This window comes from Chelonia mydas, chromosome 8 (genome assembly GCF_015237465.2).
Source record: "Chelonia mydas isolate rCheMyd1 chromosome 8, rCheMyd1.pri.v2, whole genome shotgun sequence".
Lineage (NCBI taxonomy): Eukaryota > Metazoa > Chordata > Testudines > Cheloniidae > Chelonia > Chelonia mydas.
The window spans coordinates 52,181,789-52,204,642 of NC_057854.1; the positions used below are offsets into that span (position 1 = coordinate 52,181,789).

General features: G+C 50.0%; 1 protein-coding gene across 2 annotated transcripts in view; it reads left to right on the forward strand.

Annotated features, from left to right (window-relative positions):
- Positions 1-22,854, forward strand: part of XPR1 (xenotropic and polytropic retrovirus receptor 1) — a 243,175-nt gene that overhangs the window by 204,678 nt on the left and 15,643 nt on the right. For both annotated transcript variants that reach the window (XM_037906239.2, XM_037906240.2), the window contains exon 12: positions 17,336-17,502. In XM_037906239.2, the coding sequence (XP_037762167.1) occupies positions 17,336-17,502 (167 nt within the window). The remainder of the gene's footprint in view (positions 1-17,335; positions 17,503-22,854) is intronic.

A 22,854-nucleotide genomic window follows, 5' to 3' on the forward strand; every position in this document is an offset into this window, starting at 1 on the left:
GGGTGCTCCCATTTAGCCTCTCGTCCACACCCAGGGTATTTTCCAAGGTTCTCTCCATTGTAGCGGCGCACCTACGAACGTTGGGCATTGTTATCTACTTAGATGACTGCCTCCTCAGGGCTCCCTCGTTCAAGGATGCCTAACGAGCCACCCAGATGATCATGTGCACATTTGCGCAGCTGGGCCTACAGCTCAACATACAGAAATTGACACTGACCCCAGTACAGTGACCAAAGTTTATCAGTACCGACCTTGCCGCAGTTCTAGTGAGGTTGCTCCTCCCACTACAGAGACTCACCACCCTCACAAGTCTCAGAGACAGGACAGGCCAGTCCCCAAACATTGGCCAGGGACTTCCTCCAGCTGCTAGCTCATATGGCAGCATGCACCTTTGTCACCCCATGTGCCCGGATGTTCATGAGGTGTCTTCAGATGTGGCTCAATTCTGTCTAGTCCTCGAACAGGGACAGACTAACCAAACTGCTATCATAGTTCTCTGCAGTTCCTCGACTGGTGGAAAGACTCATCCAATGTCTGAGCAGGCATTCCATTTGTACAACTGCCACCAATGCTGACTCTAATGATGGATGCCTCCCTAATAGGCTGGGGAGCTCACCTACCTGACCATAAGGTTCAAGGGCTGGAACAAACAGACAATCTACACAGAGTAGAGAAAGTCCAGTTAAAACTGTAGAAAGTTCTGTGAATGTCTGAAGATCCTTGCTTTGGCTGTTTCTGCATGCGATGGATTCTGAGGTATCCCCAATTGCATTCTGTAGTTCACAAGAGGTTAGCAAGCCTAATTCAATACATTAACTGATGGATAGCGTTGTATTAAATTCAGGCCCTATCCAGGCATAGCAGTATATAGTGGTAGTAGGTTGGGGGAGAGATAGGAGAGCCATTCATAAGACCAGCCATACTGGATCAGACCAGTGGTCCGTCAAAGCCAGTATCCTGTCTTCTGACAGTGGCCAGTGCCAGATGCTTCAGAGGAGATTAACAGTATAGGGCAATTCTGAGTGACCCATCCCTTGTTATGTGGTTTCAGGTTGTCTAAGATTAAACAAGATGTAGCATCCCTGACCATCTTGACTTCATTAACTTATTTAATTTTTTTTAACCCAGTTATACTTTCCTCCTTCACAACGTCCCATGGTATCCACAAGTTGACTGTGTATTGGCTGAAGTAGTACTTCCTTTTGTTTGTTTTAAAGCTACTGCCTATTAATTTCATTGGGTGACCCATAGTTCTTCCTCGAGTGCTTGTTCACGTCCATTCCACATTAGGTGTGCGCGCGTTGCATGCACGAGCGTCAGAAACTTTTTCCCTTAGCGGCTCTTGGCGGGGCCCCTGAGTGGCACCACTGCGCAGTGCATATATACCCCTGCCGCCCGACCCCCTCCAGTTCCTTCTTACCGTCTGTGACGGCGTTGGAACAACCTCTCTATTAGATGAGAGCAGTCCCTTAGCCTTTCTCATAGATCACTGTTATCAGTTAGTTAGCATACCTTTGTTGCGGACGCTTAAGTGATTAGGTGCTTGGAGGGTTCCAGCACCCGCCTCAGGCCGTGGGGCATGCCGCAGGCCCACGGGTTTAAGGCTTGTGCCACGTGCCGCAAGTCTGCGCCAGTTAGTGACCCCCACGGCTCATGTCTATGTTGCCTGGGGGAAGTACATCAAATTGAGCGGTGTAAAATTTGCAAGGTGTTCAAGCCAAGAACAGAGAAAGAAAGAGACTTTCATTTAAAGCAGTTGTTGATGGAAGCCACATTGCAGCCACCGGGCCTGGAGCGCCCGACGCCAGCTCTGGCTTCCTCAGTGCGTAGTGCCCCGGAGCCGTCGGGAGACCCGGCATCAGCTAAACACTGAAAGCTGCCAGTCCCAGAGCGCCAGACTAGGCCCCGGCACCGTTTGTCCTTCCCGGTGCGGCCCACGGCGCAGCCAAAAGGAAGGCGCGGATGTTCCCTGCATAGGAGGTCGGCGCCTTCCAAGGCCCCGAGCACCGATAAGAGTGGGAAGGGTGCTGTACCAGCGCTGGCACCGGTGGCTTCAGCACCACAAGTTCCTCCGAGCCCAGGCCTAAGTGAGCTCAGTGCAGACGATGGGCTCGACGACTTAATGGATCAGCCCTCCACGCCTGGCACGTTTGAGGCGGCAAAGGACCTCACTGAGCTGTCGGCGACAAACCCCCTCCCGTACAGGGAGAATCCTTCTGCACCCATGCCACGGGTGCCGTCAAGGGGTAAGCCAGCAATGGTGTGCTGTTCGAGGACACCGTCACGGCATTGCCCCGGAGTTGGTCCCGGTCGAGCTCCACATCTGCGAACTCCCAGTTACCCACAGCTCAGAAGGAAGTCGCGGTACCGGGAGTGGGTTGGCGCAAGGAAGTAACAGAAGAGGCACAACGCTCTCTGGCACCGATTAGAGACAGGCACCGGGAGGAGACGAGACAGCCCTCGCCGGAGGACTCCCGCAGACGCCGATCCCGGTCCTGAGAACGCCGGTGCCGGTCCCAGTCCCGGGGATATCAGTACCGGTCTCGCTCCCGTTCCGTTAGGAGCCACTCGTTGACCACCCACCGGCACAGATCGTCAGCACTGCCATGGCCTTTGTGATCAGCATCACTGCAGTCCAGCACCAACTCCGGCCGTTAGTTACTCGCACTGTGCTCTGGACAGCAAGGACCCTCAGACAGGGTGGCACCCCCAATGGGGGCCACCAGGTCATTGGCCCTTCTGGACTCCTTGGGCCTATCAACAGCGCCAAGGCGAACTACTCAGTACAGCAGTCCCGGTCCCCGCACCAATGCCCGATGGCACTGGAAGCTACAGTATCCAGGCCTCCAGCATCCCCCCAGGATAAACCGGAGAGACTAGCACCGAGTCTGGTGCCGCCTTGAGGTCTCCCGCCCCGGCCCAAGCCGGAGGCCCCTCCCATGGGAGAAGGGGAGCTGGAGTACCAGCCAGAGGGGGTTGAGCAGCTGCTAACCTCCTCGTCATCCCCGGATGAGGCGCTGGCGGGAACAGTGGTTTCCGGACCTCCACCCATACACTACAGAGCCCACCAGGAGCTATTGCGTAGGGTCGCCCAGAACTTGGGGTTACAGACCGAGGAGACGGTTGAGCAGGAGGACCCCATGGTGGACATTTTGAGCCCCGAAGGTCCATCTAGAATAGCGCTCCCACTCATTAAGACCATCCAGTCGCATTATAAGACTATATGGCAGACCCCAGCCTCCAGCACTCCAACGGCCAAAAGTGTGGAGCATAAGTACTTTGCCCCATCAAAGGGCTACGAACTCCTGTTCTGCCACCCAAGTCCGTGCTCCCTGGTGGTCTCGGCGGTGAATGAAAGGGAGTGCCATGGACAACAGGCCCCGGCACCTAAGGCCAAGGAGTTAAAATGCCGGGACCTTTTTGGCAGAAAAGTGTACTCGTCAAGGGGCCTTCAGTTGAGGATCGCTAACCAACAGGCCATCCTCAACAGGCATAATTTTAACTCCTGGGCAGCGGTGGGTAAGTTTAAGGACAACTTCCCTCAAGGTTCCCAACAGGACAAGGGCAAGGCAGTAGCTAAGACCTCTCTCCAGGCCTCCCTGGATTCAGCAGACGCGGCGGACAGAACAATCGCGTCGGGGGTGGTCATGAGGCACTCAGCATGGCTGCAGGAGTCAGGCTTGCTTCAGGACCTCCCCTTTGAAGGGTCAGCGCTCTTTTCAGACCAGACAGACGCAAGGCTGCATAGCCTCAAGGACTCAAGGGCTACACTTAAGTCACTGGGTATGCACACCCTGGTGACGCAGAGGAAGCCCTTTAAGCCACAGCCTCCCCCTCAGCGCCAGTACCAGCCTCATCATAGGCATGAACCTTACCGTAGGCGAGGCAGGGATAACAGGCAACGGCACAATAATAACAACATTAATGCGCTGGGTTAAAACCACGGTCAGCACAAATCCCAGCCGGGCACCAAGCCAGGCTTTTGAAGGCGCGCTCGAGGACAGCGTATCAGACCAGTCACCGGATCCATCCACTTGTTTCCTGAACTGCGTGGCCTGTTTCTTCCATGCGTGGTCCAGCATTATGTCGGATTGTTGGGTCTTACGCACGGAACGGGTACTCGCTGCAATTCTCTTCCCTCCCACCCCCCTTCCCTGTCCCTCTGCAGGGACCCCTCTCACGAGCATCTCCTAGAGAAGGAGGTTCGCTCGCTGCTGGAGGCGGGGGTTGTAGAGGCAGTGTCGCACAGCCTAAGGGGGAAAGGTTTCTACTCCCGGTACTTCCTCATCCCCAAGGCCAAAGGGGGCCTTCGCCCCATCCTAGACCTGCACGGGCTCAACAAGTTCCTGGTCAAGGCCCGGTTCCGCATGGTCTCTCTGGGCACTATCATCCCTTCCCTGGATCCGGGAGGCTGGTACACTGCCCTCAACATGAAGGACGCGTACTTTCATATCGCCATCCACCCAGCACATCGGTGGTTCCTGCGCTTCACCATGGGCCAAGAACATGACCAGTTTGCGGTTCTCCTGTTTGGTCTAGCTGCGGCCCCAAGGGTGTTCACAAAATGCATGGCAGTGGTGGTGGCCTTCTTATGGAGGCAGAGGGTCCGCGTTTACCCATACCTCAGTGACTGGCTCCTGGCAGGTCAATCTGAAGCGGAAGTGCAGGGCCAAGTGGAGGTGGCCCTGAGATTGTTCCGCGAGCTGGGGCTCCTGGTCAATGTCCCCAAGTCCACTCTCGTGCCCACACAGAAAGTGAAATTCATAGGGGCGGTCCTGGACGCGGTGCAGGCCAGGGCAAGCCTTCTGGTATCCCAGTTCCGGGCTATCCAGCAAGCGGTGGCCTCCCTGTGCCAGTTTCCAACGACAACAGCCACGTGCTGCCTGCGGCTCCTGGGCCACATGGCAACATGCATGCACGCACGTGGTCAGGCATGCCAGACTGAGACTCAGGACTCTGCAGGCATGGCTTGCTCGGGTGTACCGCCCATGCAGGGACCCCCTGGACTTGGTGGTGACAGCCCCAAGGGATGTGGTGGCAGTCCCAGCCTGTGGTTTGCAAAGGCATCCCCTTTGCCGTCCCACAACCGGACCTGACGCTGGTGACGGATGCGTCAGACCACGGATGGGGGGCTCACCTGGGGGACCTCAGGGCTTGTGGTCCGGAGCAGAGCGGTCGCTCCATATCAATGTGAAGGAGCTCAGGGCGGTTCGTCTCACCTGCCAGACCTTTCACGCCACTCTGAATGGTCACAGCGTGACAGTTCTGACAGACAACACTACTGCCATGTTTTATATAAACAAGCAGGGTGGGCCCCGTTCCTTGCCCCTCTGTCGCGAGGCTCTCCTCCTCTGGGACTTCTGTGTAGCCCACGTCATTCACCTCGAGGTGTTGTATCTCCCAGGGGTGCGAAACAAGTTGGCGGACTACCTCAGCAGGTCATATCTCACTCACGAGTGGACGCTCAGAGCGGACGTTGTGCTTTTGCTCTTCCGCAGGTGGGGGTTTCCCTAGGTAGACCTGTTTGCCACCAGGGCCAACGCCCAGTGCCCGCGGTTCTGCTCGTTCCAGGGCCACAGCCCGGGCTCAGTCACAGACGCGTTTGTGATCCCGTGGGGGGAGGGCTTGATGTATGCTTTTCCCCAACTCCCCTTGGTACATAAGGTCCTGCTCAAGGTACGCAGGAACAGGGCGGCGGTGGTCCTCATCGCTCCGGCGTGGCCCCGCCAGCACTGGTACACAATGCTCCTAGAGCTGTCAGTGGAAGCCCCTGTAGTCCTGCCCCTACACTGGGACCTCATCACGCAGGACGGCAGGCAGCTTCTCCACCCCGACCTGCAATCACTACACTTGACGGTGTGGAAGCTCTGTGGCTGAACGCCTTGGAGAGCCAGTGCTCCCTTCCTATGTAGCAGATCCTGCTTGGCAGTAGGAAGCCCTCTACCAGGGATACCTATGTGGCCAAGTGGAAAAGGTTCTCGTCTTGGTGCGAGCCTCGACGAGTGCGGCCGTGCCAGGCCCCAGTGCAAGCCATCCTCGAGTACCTCCTGCACCTCAAGCAGCAGCAGCAGCTGGCCCTGTCCTCACTCAGTGCACCTGGTGCCCATCTCCGCCTTCCGTCCGGGGTTTTCGGGGGGCTCGGTGTTTTCCCACGCAGTGGTGGGACAGTCCTTAAAGGATTGGGGGGGATGTTTCCGTACTCACGCCCCCCAGTCCGTCCTTGGAACCTTAACTTGGTCCTCTCTAAGCTCATGGGACCCCCGTTCGAGCCCCTCACTACCCGCTCCTTCCTCCACCTTTCCTGGAAGGTGGCATTTCTAGTGGCCATTACCTCAGCCAGAAGGGTGTCTGAGCTGAGGGCTCTCACCTCTGAGCCACCGTATACAGTGTTTCACAAGGATAAGGTGCAGCTCCGACCGCACCCCAAGTTCCTCCCTAAGGTGGTCTCGCAATTCCATTTAGGCCAGAACATTTGTCTTCCAGTGTTTTTTTCAAAACCCCATCTGACCCGAGTCACCGCAGCCTACATACTCTGGATGTCCGTCAAGCGCTGGCATTCTATTTGGAGCGCACCAAGCCCTTTAGTAAATCCATGCAGCTGTTCGTGGCCGTAGCTGAGAGGATGAAAGGCCTCCTGGTGTTGGCGCAGCAGATCTCATCTTGGATTACAAGCTGCATCCGGGTGTGCTATGAGCTCGCAGGTGTTCTTGCCCCGGCGGTCACGGCCCTCTCGACCAGGGCGCAAGCGACTTCCACGGCTTTCCTGGCACAGGTCCCGATCCAGGAGATCTGCAGAGCAGCCGCTTGGTCCTCTGTGCACACCTTCACGACGTACTACGCGGTCAACCAGCAGGCCAGAGAGGACGCGGCAGTTGGCAGAGTGGTCCTCCAATCAGTTGTTCTGTGACTCCTACCCTCCTCCAGAGGTAAGCTTGTGATTCACCTAATGTGGAATGGACGTGAACAAACACTTGAAGAAAAAACTGTTACTTACCTGCTCATAACTGTTGTTCTTCGAGATGTGTTGTTCACGTCCATTCCACCACCCACCCTCCTACCTCTCTGTCGGAGTCGCCGGCAAGCAGGAACCGGAGGGGGTCGGGCGGCAGGGGTATATATGCACGGCTCACCCGACGGGAGCCGCTAAGGGAAAAAGTTTCCGACGCTCGTGCATGCGACGCGCGCACACCTAATGTGGAATGGATGTGAACAACACATCTTGAAGAACAACAGTTACGAGAAGGTAAGTAACCTTTTTCTCTTACTTTAATAACACTTCCCTATGCACTTTCTCCACACGGTTAATGATTATATAGACCTCTGTTAGATCCCCCACTTTGTCATCTCTTTTTGAAGTTGAACAGTTCCAGTCTTTTTAATCTCTCCTCATATGGAAGCTGTTCCATACCCTTAATAATTTTAGTTGCCCTTCTCTGTAGCTTTTCCAATTCTAGCACATCTTTTTTGAGATACGGCTATCAGAACTGCACACAGAATTCGAAGTGTGGGCATACCATGGTTTTGTATAATGGCTTTGATATTTTCTTTATTATCTGTACAGAGAACAGTTTCTAAAGAAAGCAAGGTGTTCTCCTACACAATAACTGATATCCCAAACTGAGGATTATTTCATGTATATGCTGGGGGGCTGGGAGAACTGGCAGGATGCCATTACTAAGAAAAGGATAAAAATTACAGAAAATGTGATCTGAAGAGAATGTTTTCTATCCTAGACCATTTTTAATAAAAAAAACCTAAAGTCAACTGCACTTGTGAGATCCTGTTCCTTGACTTGCTGTCCCCGTAATCCTGTTTTGCAAGGCCTCCCATCTGTCTGTCTTGTATCTTCCCTTCTATTCAGAACTGTTAGTACTCAGATAAATCAGAGATTGATTTATGTTATCGCTAGTGCCTGATGCAGAAGTTAGTGACCTCTTGGAGTAATATATACTTTGTGATAAGATTTACTAACTTCTTTTTTGGTACTTGTTCCTTTCATCTGGTTCATTGTAATGTAGCATACTTGCAACTCCACCTGGGTCGGAAGGGAGGGGTAATTTGGAGCGAAAATCCATAATGTGTCTCACAATAATAATTGCTGTGAGCAAGGATGAATTTTGTCTGAAACCCAGTTCTCCCATGCCCAGGGGGGCTTACGTAACGAGTTGTGTTCATTAGCTAGTCTTTCTGATCCTCTCACTCAGAGCAGTGTCAATGTCATTAGTGGAGAATCTGAGACATTGCCATAAGGAAATGTTATGTCTTTTGACCTAGCAACAGCTTTGACAATCCTGTCATCACTAGGACTGTAGACTAGCTAGCATGACTTCTGAAAACCAAATTGCTAGGTCTCTACCGGTTTGGTCACCATTTCTGGTGATGTCCTGCTAAAGAGTCTTAAGAGTAGAACTGGAGAGGATGAGCAACAAGGCAGCAGGATTTTGTTCAGGCTACTGCAGGATCTTCTAAGTGTTCACATCTGTTCAGGGAGCCTGCAGGTTTCACTTGTCCACAACATGTACTGTTCAAATGGAAAAAGTGAGATGACTGAGGCTGCAGCATATACTTGGTAGAGAAAACCTCTGCCAGAGACATTCATAAGTAGTGTCTCAGGAACTGCCACTGCATCCTGAATGACAGCACAGCTTCGATATGCTCAAAGAAATTTTCCCAAATTTCATAGGTCTGTCAGCGTGATCAAATAGGACACTTTACAGTGACAGAACCCAGATGATGGAGAAGAAGATACCTCTGTATCCTCCTATCTGTATCGATTCTTGTTGGTACTAAAGCTCGCCCTCTTAAGGCAGATGAATTTTAATAGCCGTAATTTCAAGAGCAGCGGAATAATACTGTTTATATTGCTTAATATTGTCTTCAGTTAATGGTGACCAGCTAAGTGAGAGTATTAATGAAAAAGATGTGAGCAGAAAGGATGATCTGCTGATCTTTCATTTCATAGGCAATTAGGGATGGAAAGGTCTGATTTTTATGTAACTCTTTAAGAAGAGCAATTTACTATATCACAAGTAAGTAGTTTTCCTTTCAAATACACAACTGCAGTTTTACGTGGTGCTGCAACACTCTAAGAAAAAATACAACCCTATATTTAAATAATTTTTATTTGGTTAATTGGATGTTGTGGTGTTATTTCTGTGGGACTCTTTATTTTGGGGTTTCAAAGCTCTTCCGAAACTCTGTGGTGTAATTGATTATTGCATCTATCCACAAACCTTAAATTTGCATTCCCAGTAGAGGTGCTGGTTCACCACAATGTTTACTTCTAATTAGTAAGACCTGATCATCATTCTGAAAAGTGGATGGACTGGTAAATACGTCCTCCTCAAGGAACAAGCTGAACACCAGTAGATCCACCAGTAGATCACACTTCATAGAGGTGCTTGAGAAAAGTCACCGGAAGAGAGATCAAATCAAATGTGACAGATATTGCAGCATCTTATTCTCTCTTCGCTGTAATTAATATAGTTGGAAGAAATGCTCTTTTATAGACATAAGTGGCAAAATAATTGTGAAGGCTTAAAATAACCTACACAAATGTTTGTTCTACCCCACCAAAGATAACCCACACTTACATAGTACTTTTCATCCAAGCATAACAGTGCTTTACAAAGATAAATTAGGATTATCCCCATTGTATAGAATCTGATGCACAAAGAAGCTAAATGACTTTCCCAGAATCACAGAGCAAGCCTGCAAGAGAGCTAATAAGAATGGTCTCCTGGAAATTGCAATGCATCTTGCTATATTGTAATAAATTGTGCCTTGGAGCTGTAGAAAAAGGGTTGCAGGATCTTACAGAGAAGATGTTTGCAATGTAAAATGCTTGTATTTTACAGAGCATACCAGTGGGATAAAAAGGAGTACAGCCTATAAACTACATAGGAATGTTTGGTTTGTGGGCAAAAGCAGCAAAGTCCATTTTTGTGTGGAAGCACTGCCATTGGTCAGTGCTGAACAGAGACAGGTATCCCCTTGTGCTGAGCTAGTACTTTCCTGCCATTTCCTCACCAATATGCCTGTTTGTTATGAGATCCATAAAACTGATCTCAGGTAGTTAAGGATTGACCATAAATGCATTTGTGGGTTGCATTAGCTGTCATTCTGACAGTGGTTCTCATGTAGATGAGTCATTTCTGCTTGTCACATTCACCCCGTTGCATTATGGAATAGATGGTTTAATGGAGGCATGCCATTCAGTGGCTAACTAGGCAGTAGTTAACTTAGGATGGGTTTTGTATATCCAGTCCCTAGTATATTGCAAATGAGCTTTTTATTTTGGATTGTGACACTATAGTTCTGGTTCTGCTCAAATTTACAGTGGAAATCCTAATAATCTACCTTTGTTACCTGCATAAAAATTATCTGTTACTCACACTCTAGGGCACCCACCTTTACCAGTTCCTAGGGCTCAAGGCGTAACCCTCTTAATTTAGGCACCCCCACCCTTTCCCAGTTCCTAGGGCTCCAGCAAAAGACACCTAACTTTACTCCTCTGTGGGCTCTGGGCAAACACCTCCCTGTGGACTTAGAGCAAACACCCTTTCCCTGTGGACTCAGGGCTTAATCTTTTGTAGGTTTACGAGGTCTTTTTGGAGTGAAAGAGCCCTATACAGTAATATCCTCTATTTATTAACGATCACCAAAACCAGAATGCACACGCTACACATACAATGCTCACCATTCCCAGTAAGACACATGAACTTTTCTTGATGGCCAGTCAGGATCAGGTCCATCTGGGGGACTCCAGTTTCTGCACAGTGTTATTGTCAGAGTGTTGAGGTTTGGCAACTCTGTTCTTGGGGCTGTGTCCTGGAGCTGGTTCCCCCAAAGAACATCCTTTTGGACCCCAGTTTATATATAGTGAAACTTGAGCCCGGCTTTGCTATACTTTAACCAATCATTATACTAAAAATTTTACTAACCAATCCTGGCATTGTAACAAAATTCTCTAACCAATCCTACCCCACCACCTTAATTAATTTACACCTGGCAAACTTAATTATGTAACAGACAGAAAAAAATTAAAGAACCGGACAGAGATTATACAGACAAACAATAGGGAAGTGGGGACCATAATGACAAAACAATAAAGAAATGAGGATTTCACAACCACAATTATTGATAAATTATTTCTTGACAGACAGAATGCTATCAAACTAAGTTTTCTTTAACCACCTTAAGATCTGTTTCTTTATCTGGTGATAGTTGGTGCCATTAGGATGGGGTCTCCTTCTTAACAGCCTGATATTACATTGTTTTAATGTAATTTAGATGAAATGTGAGGATATGACTTCCTGCTTCTCAGCTAATGGCTGCTGCTCTTTTAACCTGGCTGCAGACGAAGGCCTAGGCTTTAGGCCTTTCAATATGGCTACAGACAAAGGCCTTATCCTTACACTTAGACCAGGTCAAGTTTGGCACCACTTGATGATTGAAGGCTTTTAATTCAAGCAGGTGGCAGAAGTCTTACAGCAGTCAGTCTTGTACCATGCAGCAGTGCTTACCTTAGATTTAGAAGGTTTTCTGATAACCCCAGACTTCTTGCTGCTTTTATCACAGTTTTCACCATCAGCAGAAACCACAGCTGCAATGGCAAACGCACCAGGAATGCTTATCCATGGCCATTGTATTCCGAGCCAGTTCTTCTGTAATGGATGGCATTGATTTTAGCTGCGTTGAATAGAATATAGTGTTTACATTCTGCAGGATAATTCAGGAGGGTAAACAGATAGCATTCACTAAAGCAAAGTCAATATTAACTACATTCACTGTGGTATTAACTGTGTGGCTCTGCAGTGGAAAATGGCCCTTTTTTTTGGTCTGTGTTTAGAATGAGTTATAATTTGCAGATATTTTATTATTCTCTCAAAATGCTAGTCAGATATCCTGTGTCCCCTGAGGTGCTTTTAGATTTCAGGATATTTGTGTTTCTCATTTTTTTGTGTGTATTTTTAACACACATTTCCTTAACTTTCCACAGCAAAAGGAGGCAGATAACACAAGTGCTGCTACATGGCACTGAGAGATTGGGCAACCCTTGGCTTTACAGAAGTTGCAGTTTTGCTAATGTGAAGATCCATAGAAATCCAGCGTTTCAGGCACGACGTTCTTACAGCTTTATATGCTGAAATGCTAAACTGTTTCCTGTGCCATTTACCTCTTCAAGCATGCATATTTGAGCAACTCATTGTGGTCAGGGGATGCTCTGTGTTGTTGACCTCCAGAGCTTCTAAGTCAAAGGGTCTCCAGGCTGCCTGACTTGCTTCTCCAGGTCTCACTTCCCATCTTTGAGCTCTCTTGAAGATGGTTTCAGTATTTCTGTAGGTGATAAGCAGCAGAAGTTTTGATTTCTAGCAGAAATCCTATACAGGGCCTCTCTATTGGTAAAAGCAGACTGTCCCCCTTTTACATTTGAGACTGAGAGCCCTTTTCTCCACTCCATCGCAGAAACTTCAAATGCCCCTGTCCTGTAGAGTTCCTGAGATCTGCAGCAAAAGGGGCAGGGGGAAGGCTCTGCTACTTCTCTCCAATGGACCTTAGGGGCGATGTGTCAGTGGAGCTGCCTTTTTGTGCCTCATAGGAGCCAAATTGCACCCAAATTCTACCTGTGTTCCACCAAAAGACCATCACTCCTGATCTTTGTTTTAAGCTTCTGGCACGAATTTCCTTCTTGACCCTTGTTTTTAGTCTTTTCCCTAGATTGTCTGTGTCCCGTGTTTGAGTTATGGCAGGTGGAGAGTTGTCTCTTATGTGTTCCTACCTTGGGCTGATTGAAGGCTTCATCAGGCCAAAAAGGGTCTGCAGTCCAAGGGAGATAATGGAATCCATCTTTTCCATAATGTCCGGAGAAGTGAGGAGATGAGGGAGCAGGTTCTAGGACACTGTCTCTTCCTGAATCTCTGTCTTCCTAACAGCATTCTGGCAGTTTCCAGCACTTCATTATGTGAAGAAGTACCGCTGGGTGAAACTGTTTTTGTTTAAATAGACCCTGACATTACTATAAACATACCCAGCATGTATTATTTCGGTCGAAGTGGCAGGAATATAGTAGATGGAATCTCTGGGCAGAATATCAATGCCTTGATTTTTTTCCAACCTTACGTGCAGCATTGAAGAGGGCCACTAGGACTAGCCAGTGGAGATTGAGATATAATTGCTTGCCTAAAGCAGTAATCTCTCGGTTACACCAGCTGAATACCAATGAGGACACATGAGACGGAAGGAGGGTGTCAAACAGAATCATGGGGAAGAGAGAGAAATAGAAGTGGAAAGGAGGACAAATGATTGAGAAGAGACCAAAAGGCAGAGTGAGGACAATAGACTGTTTTTGTTTGAAGTCTGTTACTGGGGAATGATTTGTATTTGTAATGAAATTTTCAGGAGCAAAACACATTACACAATCAATGATACAGAAAGAAAATGGGGGAGGGGAAAGTATGCAGATTGATCCAAAGTGCCACTGAAAAGAGTACTCCTAGGGGTGGGGAGAGAAAGGGAACAGAAGCCAGGATGAGTAACTGGAAATTAGCACATCCCTTTTAGCTTGATTGCTAATGCACCAAGAGTTTTTAATTGAATTCTCTCCTATACTCCCTTTCTCTCAATAATTGACCTCAGTAACTCTTCTTAAGGCAATTTAGCTTTAAGCAACATTAAAACTTGACATCACCTTGCTGTGCAACTGTCTGCTTAGGTGCAGTTTCATCAGCTCTAGCTTCACTGACTTGGTGCCATTCTATGTTATTTCTGAGAAATAGAAATCTAAGGCCAGATCATCCCCCTCCATGAGCAGAGGGTTCCAAAGGCAGTTCGGGAGTACAGAATAGCACTGTGGCATTGTCTCCCCTTCCTTGCATCTTACAGATGTAATCCTGCAAATGCACTGCATGGCTCAAGCTCTGTATATGAAGAGAGGGCTTGTCTGAAGAATGTTTTCTCCATGGCATCTGTAGAATAAATATAAAATTAGAGAATTAAAGTTAGCTTTAGTTTGGTTAAAGAAATGTAGTGTAAAGAAAGGCCCTAATTAGCAAGTAAAAGAGAGGCCTTGAAAGTAATGAGTTATAAGGCCAGAAGGAATGAAGTAGAGAGGATGTCTGGTTTAAAGAATAGCTAATGAAATAAGGGGAAGTTTCTAAAAAGAAGGCCTCTGACTGATGGGGTGACTGCAGATGGTTTTAAACAAGACAAAGCAAATCTGTCTTAAGAGCTAACATAGACCTTCCCAACCCACATGCTAATGTTATCTCAAAAATTAGGGCCTACGTGAACCCAAGTGCAACAGAAGAACTGTTGGTCAATGAAAAGGAGGGAAAGAGATAGAAAGGAAAGTCTTTGGGGAGAAAGAAGGTTATAAATCTTATTTGGATTAAGGCTAGAAATAAGGGTGAACTGTCTCAAATTGGTTTTTAGCTGGAGTCAGTAGTTGGCAGTGACATCACTTGTTTGTTAAAGGGTATAAAAAAGTAAATTTGTAAAAGGTTCATTGCTGATACCTGCGTGACCAAGTTGGAGCTGACCAATATAGATCTAAGCATCCCTGAGTTTAGCCCATTTGTAAGTACTTTGATCTAATACTTATCAATGTTTTCAGAGTAGCAGCCGTGTTAGTCTGTATCTGTAAAAAGAAAAGGAGTACTTGTGGCACCTGAGAGACTAACCAATTTGTTAGAGCATAAGCTTTCGTGAGCTGTAGCTCACGAGAGCTTATGCTCTAATAACTTTTTAAAAAAAAAAAAAAGATGCATCCGATGAAGTGAGCTGTAGCTCACGAAAGCTTATGCTCAAATAAATTGGTTAGTCTCTAAGGTGCCACAAGTACTCCTTTTCTTTTTGCGAATACAGACTAACACGGCTATTACTCTGAAACCAATAACTTTTTAGTCTCTCAGATGCCACAAGTACTACTTTTCTTTTATCAGTGTTTTGTTATGGATGTAGTAATTAGCTTATTTAGGTGTTTAGGCATGTTTATAGCAATTATATAAATACCATTTGGCCTTTGGATTTAATAAAGCAATTTATGGTTAAATTGGTGTCACGGTAAAAACCTGCATAAATAATAACCCCAACAGCATTACTACTTTCTACTCCCCAAAGCTGTGGGGAAGCTTTGCGTAGGGCTGACCTTTGGTATCCAGTTGGGGCGAGGGGACTAAACATAGCTGAGAAACTGTTTGAATGCACAATCTCAGCATATTTGGCCCTAGTCCCTACAGATCTTGGTGGACCAACTGCTTTAAAAAAAAAAGAGTCCTTGTGGCACCTTAGAGACAAGCAAATTTATTTGGGCATAAGCTTTCATGAGCTAGAACCCACTTCATCAGATGCATGGAGTGGAAAATACAGTAGCAGTTGTGTATATATATACACATAGTACATGAAAAGATTGGAGTAGCCTTACCAAGTGGGAGGTCAATCTAATGAGACAATTCAATTAACAGTAGTATACCAAGGGAGGAAAAATCATTTTTATAGTGGTAATGAGGGTGGCCCATTTCAGGCAGTTGACAAGAAGGTGTGAGTAACAGTAGGAGAAAATCAGTATGGAGAAATTAGTTTTTGTAATGACCCATCAACTCCCAGTCTTTATTCAGGCCTAATTTGATGGTGTCCAGTTTGCAAATTAATTCCAGTTCTGCAGTTTCACGTTGGAGTCTGTTTCTGAAGTTTTTTTTGTTGAAGAATTGCCACTTTTAAGTCTGTTATTGAGTGACCAGAGAGGTTGAAGTTGTGTTCTACTGGTTTTTGAATGTGATAATTCCTATGTCAGATTTGTGTCCATTTATTCTTTTGCGTAGAGATTGTCCGGTTTGGCCAATGTACATGGCAGAGGAGCAACTGCTTTAAGTCACGGTCTCATTCTGGAATAATGCAATGGAAACTCTAAGGGGGAGCTTGCGGGAGCTTGCAGCCACTTCTGATGTGGACTGTTCCCATGTAAAGGTTGATCTGGGCTGTAGTTCGTAACATTCAAAATCTGCACTATAAACTCACCCAATTTGCCTACTCTGGGTGAATCAAACTTTGGAAGCATGGAGAGGGGAAGGCAGTATGTAGCACCAATATTAGTTGCACCTTGGCACTACATCTGCTAGGTTGAGGAATTTTTTCTGCGTGCCTCCAGGTAGTGGAGCCTGTGATACCTTCTGAAGTGACCATGGTGGTGAGGAGGGGATGTTACCAAACCTGCCCCTTGGTCTCTCCTGGAAAGCCTTGTTAGCTGAAAATTAATTTAAAATTGTTAGGAGAATGAAAAATGCTACACAGATGTTTCTTATTTTACACAAAAGCAAGAAAGCTAGTCTAAGCAAAAGACTGAAGAATATCACTTTTATATACTTTTGCGCTATTAATTTTAGACTCCACTGCAGATAGGCTTTAGTAGGTAGGTTGGGGGGTTGTTGTGAAGAGGATGAGTGTGTATTTGACTTATATCCTGCACATCATGTCCCAAAAGTCTGAAAGGCATAATGGAATGAACGTACTATTGCACTATACCTCTCATTTTCACCCCTAGTAATTGTATTGTGTTACCTCACATATATACACATTACATTTCTATCACAACTATTAAAATGAAAATAAGAAAGAGGACAAATTGAACTATTGCCATTTTTGTGATCAGGAGGCAGCTCTAGGAATTTTTATTGTTTTAAAGCCACATACCTGGAAAATGCACCATCACAGTTTGTTATATTATTGTAGAGTCACTTTTGAATTGGGAACATTTTTATTGGGTTTGTTAGTAAAGAGTCAATGAATAAGCAGTTGCAGTCACTGTGCAAAATGACACCTTATAGCAAGATGGTGCAAAAGTCTCAGCTGTACAATCCAATAACATGTTTTATTTTTATGAACTCTTTGAGCCCAAATTTAGGTACTAATTCAAAAACAAAATAAACAGTACAATTTATTTTCTTCCCTAGAAGCGTATTAAGAGTGTGACAAATATAAAAGATAAGAGAATACAGTAGGGTTGAGGAATCAATATAGTCAGTCCTATGCTGGAGTGAAAGAATTTATTTACAATAATATACCTACAAACTAGCAAGTTTCCCAAACAAGGCAAATTTAAACAATTATTTCCATATCAAGCACAACATATTGAAGTGAGCTTGAGGAGGAATTCAAACTGTAACTTAAAGATACCTCTGATAAGGCTTTCAGAGAGTTTATTTAGCCTGGTGGGACAGGGAGCTTGGTTAAAAGGGGAACTACCATCGGTCATGTGGAGTTTTGGTGGTCAGTTTTGGTGCTGCTATAAGAAATGTTTAAAATTATGCAGAGTCATGCTGTTGTTTCTCTCTTGCAGCTCAAAACCACAGTGACACCCAAGTGTTCTTCTACCTGTGGATTGTCTTCTATTTAATCAGCTCCTGCTACACCCTTATATGGGACCTGAAGATGGACTGGGGTCTCTTTGACAAGAATGCTGGTGAAAATACCTTCCTTCGGGAAGAGATCGTCTACCCACAGAAAGTGAGTACACAGCCTTTTGTCATTTTGGGGAGGGTCTGCCAATGTTTTAACAAAACACTTGGGATTAAAGGCACATTCTGACTGGTTTCTGGAGTGTCTTAAATGCAGTGTGTCAGAAGTTCTGATAGTATAATCTGTCCATTACCAAAGAGACAGTCCCATCCTTTTTATGATTATTGAAAGCCATAGGTGCTGACTCTGTGGAAAAGATCACAGGAAAAAAATTAAAGGGTGCTTAGCACCCACTGGCAGCCAACTTCTCCCTTCCCCTTCCTCCACAGTGTCTCCCGCCCACCAGCGACCCTGCCGATCAGCTCCTCCCCCTTCCTCCCAGCGCCTGCCGCAATCAGCTGTTTCGCAGTATGCTGGAGGTGCTGGGGGGAACACACTTAGGGGAGAGGATGGAAATGGGCGGGAAGGGGCAGGGTGGGGAGAAGTAGTGGGGGGTTGGGGTCTGGGGCGGAGCAGGGGCGGGAAGAGGTGGAACGGGGTGGGGGCTTAGGGGAAGGGGGCAGTTGGGTGCAAGGCCCAGGCCCGGAGGAAGCCAGTGCCTACAGAGAGCAAAAAAGTAATACCCATTGTGATGGGTTCAGTCACAGAGACCCCCTTGGGACTGTCACCTGATGTGCTGACATTACCTCTGAGCCCGTTTTCCCTGCCAGCTTGGGACTTCCAGAACCCTGTCTTGTTGAGCCAGACATGCTAGCCTGCTGCAACACAGACCCAGGGTCTGGTCCATCCCCCCAAAGCTGTAGGCTTAACTAAAAAGAGCTCAGCAGGTTACCTCTCTAGCACCCAGACACCCAGTTCCAAATGGGAACCAAACCCCAAATCTGCTTTACTCTGTATAAAGCTTATTCAGGGTAAATTCATAAATTGTCTGCCCGCTATAACATTGATAGAGAGATATGCTTAGCTGTTTGCTCCCCCAGTGGTTGCAGACGTGTATTTCACTCAGGTGTGCATGGGCCCAGCACACTGAAGCTGGAGCATTGTGCTTAGCGGTATCCATCAGGACCTAAACTTGCCTTTTAATTTCATCTTGTTGATCCTTGTTATATTCCCAATTATACCATCCTAAGTAATTCCTTTCTCCTTAATGTTTACACCCTTCAGTTATTTGTAGATGGTTGCCCCCTTTCCTCCCACTATTGAAAAGCAGAGGCAGGAAGACATAAAAGGTCTTGTGACAAAGTTCCTCCTCTACCTTGGTGGGTCTTGCGCTTATTGGCAGATTTGCTCGCCTTGGAGCTTCACAGCAGCCCTCAGTTTGGCCATTTTCATGAACCCACAATCCAGGTCAACTCCTCCTGTGTCTGACCAGGAGTTGGGAGGTTTGGGGGGAACCTGGGCCTGCCCTCTACTCTGGGTTCCAGCCCAGAGACCTGTGGTATGCAGCTGTTTAGAGTGCCTCCTGGAACAGTTGTGAAACAGCTACAACTCCCTGGGCTACATCCCCATGGCCTCCTCCCAACACCTTCTTTATCCTCACCGTAGGACCTTCCTCTTGGTGTCTGATGATGCTTGTACTCCTCAGTCCTCCAACAGTATGTGTTCTCACTCTCAGCTCCTAGCACCTCTTGCTCCCAGCTCCTCTCACACACACCACAAACTGAAGTGAGCTCCTTTTTAAACCCAGGTGCCCTGATTAGCCTGCCTTAATTGATTCTAGCAGCTTCTTGATTGGCTGCAGGTGTTCTAATCAGCCTGTCAGTCTTAATTGTCTCCAGAAGGTTCTTGATTGTTCTGGAACCTTCCCTGTTCCCTTATCCAGGGAAAAGGGACCTGCTTAACCTGGGGCTAATATATCTGCCTTTGATCACTCTCCTGTAGCCCTCTGGCCTGGAGAGAGAAGGAGGGAGAGGGCTGCTGCTTCTAGGCCCTGGGCTCTCCCTGCTGCTACTGCTGTTGCTGCTCCAGCTGCTCTCCTGGATGGGCCAGAAACCATCCCCCTTCTCTGCTACCTGGTTGCTGGCCGGCTGCTGGACCCCCCACCCTCGGGTGCTGCTACTGCTCCAACTGCAGCCTTTTGCGGGGGGGGCCTGCTAGCCCGCTCCCCAGAAGGGGGGAGTGAGGAGCCCCAGCCCCAGCCATTGCTGCTGCAGACACGACCATCATCACCACCTGTGAGGGGTCCTTTCTGCCTGCTTGGCCACCGGGCTGCTGCCTGGACTGCTGCTGCCTTTGCTGCCTGGGAGCTGCTGGACCCCGAAGGAGGAGGGGAAGAGGCCATCTGCTGCTGGGGGAGCGCACAGGGACTCTGCAGACCACTGTGGAGAGGGCCTTAAGGCTGAGTAACTTTTGAACTGTGCTCTTGTGGTGGGGGTTTTGAGTGTTTGTGGGGACACGGGGGGTGTGGCGTGGAGCCTGCCCCCGCAGTCCATCCGTGTGTGTCCCCCCAACCCCCACCACCATTGTCGTCGCTGCCCCCTCCACCACCCCCAGTGGACACTTACCATCTGCCTCAAGCTCCTGACTCTGGGACTCTGCTGCTTGCTTGGCTGGCAATGCCATTTCTCCACCTTTTTGGGCCTGAAGCAGCAGCCAGCCCATACTGACTCTTTTGTGCAAGCGCACGTGAGCGCACATGCCACCCCCCCACCCTTAGACTGACCCCCTTCAGCAAGCCCTCGGCTTTGTCCCTTGCTACCTGCCCCATTTTGCCCCTTGCAGCCTTTTGCCCCCCACCTTTTACCCCGGCACTTTGCTAGCTTCAGTTTGTTTGCCTGCCTCCCCGTTTTCCCTCTGCGGCTTTTGTTTGTTTGCCCCGCCCCAGCCTCTGTTGCTAGCCCCTTGGTTCCCTGTCCTACCTCCAGCCTGGTTCTCCCCCCTCCCCACGTGGTTCCCCTGCCCTGATTGGCCCCTTACTCAGTGCGCCCATGCCCCCTCCCAGGTGCTTGTGCTCTTCCCCGTTTGAGTTTGCCCCATCTCACTACACCCCCCTAACGTTATTATGATCCCCCTCCCCTAGTGCAGATAGAGGAGCCGGATTCCCATCCTGAGTCGGTGGCTGCCCCCCACGAACCCTTGATAGCCCCCCTGTCCAGCCCACCCCTTTTGACGCCCTCCTCCCCTGCTTGCAGCCTAGCGGGGAGGAGTGGTCGACCTGCCTCCCCCTTCCCCTCCTCTCTCTGGTGTTTTTCCCTCCCTCCCTCCCTGCTCATTATGGCGGGGGACGCAGCGGGTGGGGCCCCTCCAGCAGCCGCAACTGCCCGTCCCCTGCCTGACCCTCCATCACCCCCACAAGCCTCTACCTCAACTGCCGCTGCCAAACCACCTGCAACTGCCCCCGCTGGGGTGCCGGCAGCGGCGGGCACCGGGCTGACCTCCGCTGCTGCCACGTCCCTCGCCTCAGATTCTGGGGGAGCCCCCCCAGCCGGCGGGAAGGGCCAGGGTAAGAAGGGGAAGGGCCCCGCTAAAAAGACCAGGCCCTCCGTGGCAGGGGCCGCCCCCACTGCCACGGCCCAACCACCATCCGCGGCGTCCCTCCCCGCTGTTCCCTCCACCAGCTCTGTGGGTGCCCCTCCCCCGGCCCCCAGGGCATACGCCCAGGTGGCAGCAGCCCCCCCGCCTGCCGCTACGTCATCTCTCCCACCCACCGCCTCCGCTACCATCTATAGCGGCTGGGGCCCCTTTCCCACCATGACCAGGAAGCACGACGTCCGTTGCCTCCTGGTGCCCACATCACCCCATGTGGAGACCTACGTGCAGGCGTTTGCGAGGGTGGTGGGGCCCACGGCCATTGTGGCAGCCTCCAAAATGTATGGCAAGGTCGTCGTCTTCTTAGCATCGGAGGCTGCCGCCCAGGAGGCGGAGGAGAAGGGCCTGGCAGTAGGTGGAGGGGGGTTCGTCCCCCTGGAGCTGCTAGAGGACCTGGGCGTCCGCCTGGTCCTGACCTCTGTCCCTCGCTTTCTTCCCTATGCTGTCCTGTTACCCGCCCTCTCTACCCTTGGGAAACCCATCTCCTTTGTCAGCCCTCTCCCGTTGGGCTGCAAAGACTCCGCCCTCCATCACATCCTCTCGTTCCGCCGGCAAATGCAGCTTCTACCGCCGCCGCCGGCACGTGACAGAGGTGCTCGAGGGGTCATTCCTGGTCCCCTACCAGGGGGCCCATTACCGGGTGCATTATTCCACAGGGGAGGCCCGGTGCTACCTCTGCCGGGCGATGGGGCACGTCTGGAGGGACGTCATCTGCCCGGTGCCCGGAGCCGCCCCTCTCCTTCTCAGTCCACCAGTGCTCCCACTCGGGCCCAAGGGGTACTTCCCCCAGCGCGCCCAGATGAGCGGGAGAGCCCCGCCTCTGCTGCCTGCAATCTGGCGGGGCCCCTAGAGGAGGGTGCAGCAGGGATACCGTCAAGCATGGGAGAGGGCCCCCCCGGGGGAATCTTCCCTCCCTCATGCCGCCCTACCGCAGCCTCCCACAGTCCCTGAGCCATCGCCCCTGCCCCCCGACCCAACCCCTGTTAGCCGGCCCCCAGCTGATGCCATGGAGGGCTGGGCCCTAGTCCAGGGGAAGCGGGGCAAGCGAAAGGCTCGAGCTCCGCTCCTTTCCACTGATACGGAAGCCTCCCGGAAGACCAGAAAGGGGGGCACCGATGCCGAGCCTTCTGCCTTGCCCGCGGATGCGTTCCATCCACCGGTACTGGCTGGGGAAGGCGTGGCAGCACGGGAGAGCAGTACCACCCCTCCATTGGAGTCCCTCCCCTCCAAGGCCCCTGATGGAGCGCCTGTGAGCCCCGAGGCGAGCGTCACTTCGGGCACTGGTGGGGAGAACTCCGGGGTGGTGGAAGGAGAGCTCCCTTCTATCTACGAGGAGATCGAGGTCCTGGGTCTGACCACGGTCACCCAGGGGGAGGACGACCCTCTGCCAGTGGGCCTCGATCTGAGCGACCTCACCCCGGCCCACCCTTCTCCATGCTCCCTCCCCCTAACTGCTGTTTCCGCTCCCACCTCCAAGGGTTCCCTGGGCTCCTCCATCTGCCTGGCCGTGGGTGGCACCCTGCTGTTGGCCGCCGAGCCTACTGAGGTGACGGCCAGTGCCATGCGGCTGGGACCCGAGCCCCACGGGATGTCCCTCGTGGGCGTGGGGCAACCGACCTCCTTCCTGGGTGGGGACCCCACTGAAGACTGTCCACCTTTCGATGCCGTGGCTACTACGCCGGCCATCGAGCCAGAGCCCGGCATCACGGAGGGCCCCCTTCCCACCCCCCAGATCCCTGAGCTTGCCCGAGAGGGGCCATTTTCCAGCGGCCTGGCTACTGGGGCCCAGGATCCTGCCTCTGCCCCTCTCCCTGATTCTGCTCCCGACCCCTGCCCTGCTCCTACATTGGATCCCTGCCCTGCCCCTGATGC